This window comes from Haplochromis burtoni, unplaced genomic scaffold (assembly GCF_018398535.1).
Source record: "Haplochromis burtoni strain Fernald_Lab_line unplaced genomic scaffold, NCSU_Asbu1 Contig_45, whole genome shotgun sequence".
In the NCBI taxonomy this organism is placed as follows: Eukaryota; Metazoa; Chordata; class Actinopteri; order Cichliformes; family Cichlidae; genus Haplochromis; species Haplochromis burtoni.
In genome coordinates this window covers 642,064-649,468 of record NW_024582406.1, presented here as the reverse complement: position 1 = coordinate 649,468, position 7,405 = coordinate 642,064, and the positions used below count along the sequence as shown (strand labels likewise).

At 40.7% G+C, this 7,405-nt stretch overlaps 2 protein-coding genes across 5 annotated transcripts in view; both read left to right on the top strand.

The window, feature by feature from the left end:
- The window catches only part of LOC102291066 (matrix Gla protein), a 2,749-nt gene extending 529 nt beyond the window's left edge, over positions 1 to 2,220 (top strand). Inside the window, exons 2-5 of one of the 4 annotated variants that reach the window (XM_005940763.3) lie at positions 860 to 947; positions 1,080 to 1,109; positions 1,300 to 1,405; positions 1,691 to 2,220. In XM_005940763.3, coding sequence (XP_005940825.1) covers positions 887 to 947; positions 1,080 to 1,109; positions 1,300 to 1,405; positions 1,691 to 1,847 — 354 coding nt within the window. In that variant the 5' untranslated portion in view covers positions 860 to 886 and the 3' untranslated portion in view covers positions 1,848 to 2,220. The remainder of the gene's footprint in view (positions 1 to 859; positions 948 to 1,079; positions 1,110 to 1,299; positions 1,406 to 1,690) is intronic. The other 3 variants (XM_005940764.3, XM_005940765.3, XM_042220237.1) reach the window with 3 other exon arrangements.
- Positions 2,221 to 4,204: 1,984 nt separating this feature from the next.
- Positions 4,205 to 6,838, top strand: LOC102290556 (bone gamma-carboxyglutamate (gla) protein). The gene is made up of 7 exons (XM_014339561.2): positions 4,205 to 4,303; positions 4,561 to 4,753; positions 5,341 to 5,401; positions 5,721 to 5,856; positions 5,965 to 6,012; positions 6,277 to 6,361; positions 6,508 to 6,838. Exons 4-7 carry the CDS (start codon positions 5,799 to 5,801, stop codon positions 6,608 to 6,610), a joined length of 294 nt encoding a protein of 97 aa, XP_014195047.1. The 5' UTR covers positions 4,205 to 4,303; positions 4,561 to 4,753; positions 5,341 to 5,401; positions 5,721 to 5,798; the 3' UTR covers positions 6,611 to 6,838.
- Positions 6,839 to 7,405: the final 567 nt, after the last annotated feature.

Below are 7,405 nucleotides of genomic sequence, written 5' to 3'. Positions count from 1 at the left end.
CACACACACACACACACACACTCACACTCACTTAGCTATCCTTGCCAGTCTTTGGGAGTCGCTTTTTGAACTTTAGGCCCCAGGCTCGCTGTTTCTGTGCCCACTGTGGGTCTGGCTTACACTGCAGACAAATATGCCTGAGGGGATCATGTGTCAGTGTGTGTGTGTGCTTCTGAATGTATAATGAAAGCTGCTATTGATGGTGAAAAAGAGCGCTGCCGAAACAAGCGCTCCATCCAAATCCCACAAACAGAACGTGGGGATGAAAGCTTTTCTGCAGACATCTGGCACTGCTGTTTATACAGGTGGCACTTACCCTACCTCAGGTCACTCACACTTACACGTTGAGTGTTTACATGTAGACACGTGCGGTGCGAGCGTACACCCTGAGCCACCCTCAACTTCATAATTCCAGTCTGTTCATTCGCTGGCTGTTAAGCAGCTCCTCTCGGCCATAGCTATTCTCTTACGGTTCTTCCTTGCAACCTGAGGTTTCATTGCGTGGTGCAGATTGGCCTCAACCTAAGGCCAGCACAGTGAAAAGACTTTTTGACTCATATCTGTGGTTTTGTGTTTGTTCCATTAAAAAAAAATCTGCAGCACTGTGCCAGCATGCACAGAGATTTTTTTTCATATATTGGTTGTTTATCTGCACAAAACCCACAGAAATGTTGTCACTTTTTACCCCAGCTTGAGGTTTTGGTCTGTTTACCCACCCTCAAAATGCAAAAAGTGTTCTACCTCCTTCCCTTTGCCTTATTTTGTCTCATTTTTTTTCTATTTTTTCCCTACTGCCTATCTAACTCTTACTTCAGCACTACCACGACTTACCAAAAATACTTGTCTGCTTTGTTTCCAGCAGGCAGGCAGATAAACAAACCCCAGGATGAGGAGCCTTCTTCGTCTTCTGGCACTCTGTGCTGCAGTCTCTCTCTGCGTCTGCTATGGTATAGATCCTCCCAGACGCCCTCACTTTGCTATCGCTCGGCAGCCATTATTTATTCATAACCTGCAATATAACAAAATGTAATAAGACATTCATCATTTATGACTAACCTGATTCCATGTTTTTCCCGTAGAGTCTCATGAAAGCACAGAATCCACTGAAGGTGACTGAAATGTTGTTTCTCGGTTCTGGAAAAACATGCATGCCATTATAACAAATGTGATGTATTTAATCCTCATTTAGTCTTTACTAACATGCCCTCAGCCCTTGTTTCACCTGATCTGCTGCATGACCGGCATGCCAGATGCTGATTGAAATCAAATTTTCCCACTAGTAAAGTTTTGTGGTTTCAGATTTGTTTGTGCCTCCAAACCGAGCCAACTCATTCATCCCACCACAGAGAGGCAACATATACATCCCATCCAGAGGGAATGGCTTCGGCAGTTACAACTTCAGGAGGTAAAACCTAAAACCATGGGCAGGCATGCAATGCAGAGCACTTTATCTCCTGCATGTTTAAAACCACAAACCCACAGAAAATGCATGCTTGCCATACATATACGGCACTGTGCCTCATTAAGACAAAGCCTAATTGGACCATTAAACATCTACATGTGCTTCAAGAATCCACAGACACAAACACAGAGCCTGGAGTGCAGGATAAAAGAGAATTATTAAATTCATTTCTGTTTAGAGTTCCTCTACTTTTCTTCATTTTGAAAACCTTCTTGTTTTAATTCCCAGGACATTCAAGTCTCCAGCAGAAAGACGCGCAGAGATCTGCGAGGACTACTCCCCCTGCCGCTTCTATGCCTATCACCACGGTGCCCAGCAGGCCTACAACAGATACTTTGGCGCTAGAAGTCAACCACGGCGGCCTGCTGTGACTCGCCGATACTAAGCTGGACCTCACATGCAAAAGTCTCATTATCATCTGGTCCTTTAGTCCACATATCATCAGTTTTTAGATAATTTATGTAATTGTTTTTGTGGGCTCTTTTGGCAAGAAAACTGTTTTTTATATATAAACACCAGAACTTCCAGTCAATGTGGCTCAAATCACACAGCAGCCCATCATTATATTCATGTAGAAATTTACAGCCTGTTTCTTGTGTAATCTCAGGATGACTTTTATCAAGTATCACTGCATGATCCCAGCATTTATGAGCTTTACGGGATATGCTCGAGTGAAGCGTTTGGCTCACTTTCCGCTAACCATTTCTTACAATCTCCACTTACTTATGCTGTCAATAAACAAATATAATGACTTTTAATGGGTTTGGTCTTAATCCTGTTTTTGCAATTTGCTTGCCACATGAGTTTGTGAGAACTTTGGGGATTCTCAGTGTTTTTCAATATATGCCAGATGTTATATGTAATATAACAATATTTGGGAGTGCTTAAGAACCATTAGGAAAGTTAAATACGGCCTTGTGCATAAATATGAGACACATTACAAGAATCAGAATACTTTATTAATCCCCAAGGAAATTATATAAATGTAAGAAGCCCACTTTAACACAAACAGTCTATAAATACTGGAAACCACTTGGTTATTCTAGTGTTTATCACATGGTTTAGAATTCAAATGTAAATCTGGTGAGTGCTTCTATAAAACAAAGTACAGTAATGTAGTGCAGCAGAAGTACATAGTGCAGTAAAATGGGAAGAAATCAAGTACAAGTATCTAAAAAGCTCTACAGAACCTGATTGAATGTGTTGTTACACAACTGACGTGTTGAGGAGTTACATTATGATTTCAGTATGCACTGTCGGTGTCTGGTCTCTTGCAGTCTTGAGAAGAATGTACTGCACATGTGCAGACAGACACAAGGACAGCTCAGCACATGGCAGATGTCAAAATGCTGTAGAAGTAAAATGACAGTTATACTGGATGTTTGTCTGTCTGTGCTGCCACATGGCCACGAAAGTGTATAATTATAATTGTCCTGAGGGTAAATTCTTGTAGTCTGTCACTGAAACGAGACAAAAGGCACCAGCATTGACCCAGACTGTGAAATTACAACCCATATGCTCTACTACTGTCCGGACCGGTCCAGCTTCGAAATCTCTAGTTAGAAATAGCAACAAAGGGCATCCATGTCACAAAGTGAACTTAAAAGGCTCAGTTTTGAAAATAAAAATGATATGTTTGTGTTACTGGGACAGTATTCAGTAGAGCATTGACATTATGATTTCTAGTACACCATTAAACTACCATGTGATCGCTAACCTTGGAGGTAATCCAGGGTACCACGACTAGATCTCTTAAAACAGCTGTTACAGCTGGAGGCACGATATGGTCCTTACAAAAATGTGCAAGTGGACACAGACAGCCTACAGAGGGTCAAAGGCAAGAAACAACAGGTCAATGTCGTCCTTTCTAAACTTGTGACTGGAAAAATGCAAGTTGACCTGAGGAGGACAGAAAGACCTCTGTGACCTTCCTCTGATTAAACTTGATTCTACGGTCCTGAAGCACAAAAAAATCTTAATAACTGAACTTGAAATGACCTGGGAGGGCGGGTTAGTTATCTCTCACCACCTGAAGAAAGCCAAATACCAAGATTTGATCAACAAGGCTCTAGTTCACGAATGGAAAACAGCTGCCATTGTTTCCAAGGATGTGAAAAACAACCACATTGCTGATAAGTTACTGAAGTGCAAGCTGCGTTTAATTTTTCAGTTAAATTCAGTCAACTACTATCATTTCTGCAGCAGTCGTGGTGAGACTGAGGAGGACATTGAGTGGATGGATGCAAGTCACTCTCCTCTTTCTCTCTACCTCCTAAGACATGTGGTCTACTTTTGTAACTGTGGTCTCTGTGAGTGTACTTTGTGTGCATGTTTGTAATTATGCATTGCAAGTGTTAGTGGAAACACATTTTCTTTTTCAGTTTTATGTAATAGCAAAGTGACTTGACTCAAATGTCCCCTGTCAAAGCCGTTTTCCTATCCACATCACCTGGTCTGGTGCCAACGCAAGTTTTCCAGGTACAACTTTCCTGAAGGTTCTAGGTAGTGAACTGTTTAGCAAGGTACACCAACAGCTGAACACAGTCAGCAGTTAACAAGCCAGCACAGCTGAGACCAGTTAAAGAAGGCTATGTTTGCCTATGTTAAAGCTGGAGGCTAATTTGATGTAGGATTTTTGGTTCTGCACTCGTGTTGCAGAGCACATAATTTTGGTGAGCAAACAATGCCAAGTGCTTGCATGCAATAATCTGACAAAACTAACAGTGCATAACATCTGTGTAGGTTCTCAGTGATTCCAGTCATGGTACCCAGCATGTTCAAATCCCAGCAGTTCCTCAGATGCTAAGCAAACGCTCATTGTGGTTTCACCCTTGACCCCTGGTGAGGACCCATACCTTGTTTTTGGTTTGGTTGCCTTCTTTTTTTCACACCTTAGAACAAAACACAGCCAAGTTGTGATGATGCTATGTGTAGGATGAATATTTATTGAAAGTTTAGTTAAACTGGAGTGGTATATCACCACAAAGAGGAAGACATGCAGAACATTAAAAAAAAAAAGCAGTGTGAGAAACATAGACGATGCCTACAGCAGACAGATTGATTTGAACACTTTTTCACTTGACTTTCACCTCTTACAGGTTAAGCCACATATTTTTCACACTGCCTCCTAGTGACTGTACAGAGCTACAGCATGTAGATCTGCTCTGCAAAGCTATGATAGCACCAACCCACAACTATAACCCTGGTATATGAGGATCCCCCAACAGTGTGAATGTTCTGGCCACCCTGCTAATATCGTATGACATCAAGAGAGGAGCTGCCGAACCACAGGTAATCCTGCAGTGTCTGCTTGAAACAAAAGATGTTTGATGTGTACCCCACAAAAGGATTACATTTTAGGAGTGGCATGAGAGTATTAGGCACTTTGCTTGTGGGAAGTCGTGTTTTCATTAAAAATCAAACGACATGTTCCACTCGACATCATGCAGCTTTCCTCTGCTTAACTGTCGAACCACCCACTTGTTGTGGTAAAAATATCTGTGCACATTTAAATGGCCCGTCTACAAAGCTTCAAACAAACATGGTTGTTTCTAAATGTTGCTTTCTCTATGTAGGAAATCACTGTGGTTTGCAATAAAAAGAAAGCCCTCAGATTAAAATAATGCAGCATAATGTGGGACAGTGGTTTTTCCTTTTTAGTGAGTAAGCCATGGTTTTTCTCTGCCTCATGCACTTACTGAACTAAATGTACAAGTGTGTGGGTGCTTTAAAAGTCTGACCTGTCCGAGCTGCTTTCCTGAAAGAGTTCATTAAATTTTATATTACTACCACTACGTATGATGAGATATCGGTGACAGTGATTTGATTTCATTCTTTCTGTTTTTTGTCTGCTTTTTGTTTGTTTTTTATTTTAACAGAGATGACTGCAAATTTTGCAAAGATGAGGAAAAGGAAACTGTGATTCTTAACACAAATCTGGTAAGTAGGTCAAATGAAGCTGTAAAATAATGTTGACTGAAAGATCCTTCGAGTGGCATATATTTGTGGCTCCTCACCTATGCTTTAAAACATTGCCCACCTTTTGGACCCCTTATTCTGCAACGCTGTGAGTGTGGATGCCTTTTTCTGTCTTTCTTTTTTTAGACATACATATATATATATACTTCATTTTTGCAGAGGTGTGTATTTCTGCATCTGTGTGGGTGTGTGATACATGATTCCCTAACCAATCACATATCCATGTCACACAAGGGCTACATCTATAAACCGAGTGTGTTTTTACATATATATGTCTAAGAGAAGGAAAGACGGAGAGAGTGAGTGATACAGCTCGGGCCATTTTCCCTTAAACTGAAGGCTGAAAAAGAAAGAAAAGATGAAGACCGTGGCTATCCTGGCTCTCTGCTTCTTGGTAGTTATCTGTGTCGCTTCGGGTAAGAGCTGTAGCAATATTTGCAATGTAATTTTTTAACCTTAAACCTTTAAACTAAATTAGTTTTTTAAAGTTAGTCTGTTCTTATTTTTCCCCTTCTGTTTGATAGATGCTGCCACCGACCCTCAGCCTGCTGGTGACAACCCTGCTGAGGAGGGTATGATTAATATTAGTTTATTCGTCCAGAGTTTAATGGAGAAGGGGTTCGAACTTTCAGGCACTGCATGAGTGAAATGATATACCAAGAATGATGAATGATGAATGACTTTTTGCAAAAAAATTTCTATACTCTTGTTTTTTGTTGTTTGTTGTTTTTTCTCTATGACTTTTTTTGTTTTTATGCTATACTGATCTTTAAAAAAAAATAAAAATTTCATAAACAACAGCAGGTTGACAGATGTCTTATGACTGTGATGTGCAGGTTTGTTTGTGGAGAGGGAGCAGGCCTCCACGGTGGTGAGGCAGAAGAGAGCTGCTGGACAGTTATCCTTGGTACAGCTGGAGAGGTATCTCACACCTTATCTACAAACCTTATTGCTGCATGTTTTTAGACATGTTCTTATCTTTAATAGGGTTGGGTTGGATATGGAAAGTTTTCATGAAGGTATGAAACATCATAAGTAACCGTGTGTGTCCTCTCTCCTCCATTCAGCCTGAGAGAAGTGTGTGAGGCCAATGTGGCTTGTGAGCACATGATGGACATAAACGGCATCATTGCCGCCTACACTGCCTACTATGGACCAATCCCCTATTAGAGGCTACAGCTGACTGCGCACCAGAGCTGCCTTTTTTCTTGCATTGCCACCTCTGAGCTCGGCTTTTCTTTGTCTAAAAGTGGGGCAGACGGCTCAGACTGGAAGAAACCAAACACCAGCAGGTGGATTTACTTTCTTTCCTAACTGCACCTTCAAGAATATCTCTGTAATTCTGTCATTTTTCTCCGCCTGTAGAGTTGAAACGGAATAAAAATGAATATCATTCTGCTGTGTGTGCTGTTTTCTAAAGCCTTATTTGTTGTATTGGATTAGGAATCATTCACGTAACTCATGTCAGTGCGCCCCAGGGTGGCTGTGGCTACAATGTAGCTTGCCATCACCAGTGTGTGAATGTGTGTGTGAATGGGTGGATGACTGGATATGTAAAGCGCTATATAAATACAGGCCATTTACCATTTATGAAGCAGATTTGACAAGTTTTAGCCACTAGATGTCCCTATTAGGCTATATTATATGTAAGGCTAATGAACCTTTATCATCTCTATAATATAACATTGCAGTTCTTTTAAGGTATTTAGTTTGCTTTTTTTTTTTTTAAAGAATACTTTTAGTGATTACAGTTTGCAGTAACTTTAAAAATCACATTTCTCAGACTAAAGTGATCCAGTCCTACTCCTTTATCAAAAGGGTATTCCTACATATCAGTGACCACGGTAAACAGGGCCTGAGAGTGCACAGAAATGTGGTTCATGATTTATTTAAACATTTTCACACAAAAGAAAATCACTGAAACTCTGAAGCTTTTGTGCCATGTGATTCCCCGTCTGTTTGTTT

Excerpts from the sequence above, each read along its gene's own strand:
- LOC102290556 (XM_014339561.2), top strand. The coding sequence starts at position 5,799 with ATGAAGACCGTGGCTATCCTGGCTCTCTGCTTCTTGGTAGTTATCTGT. Across the intron at positions 5,857-5,964 it reads AGTTATCTGTGTCGCTTCGG|ATGCTGCCACCGACCCTCAG; the intron begins GTAAGAGCTGTA and ends TCTGTTTGATAG. Across the intron at positions 6,013-6,276 it reads TGACAACCCTGCTGAGGAGG|GTTTGTTTGTGGAGAGGGAG; the intron begins GTATGATTAATA and ends TGTGATGTGCAG.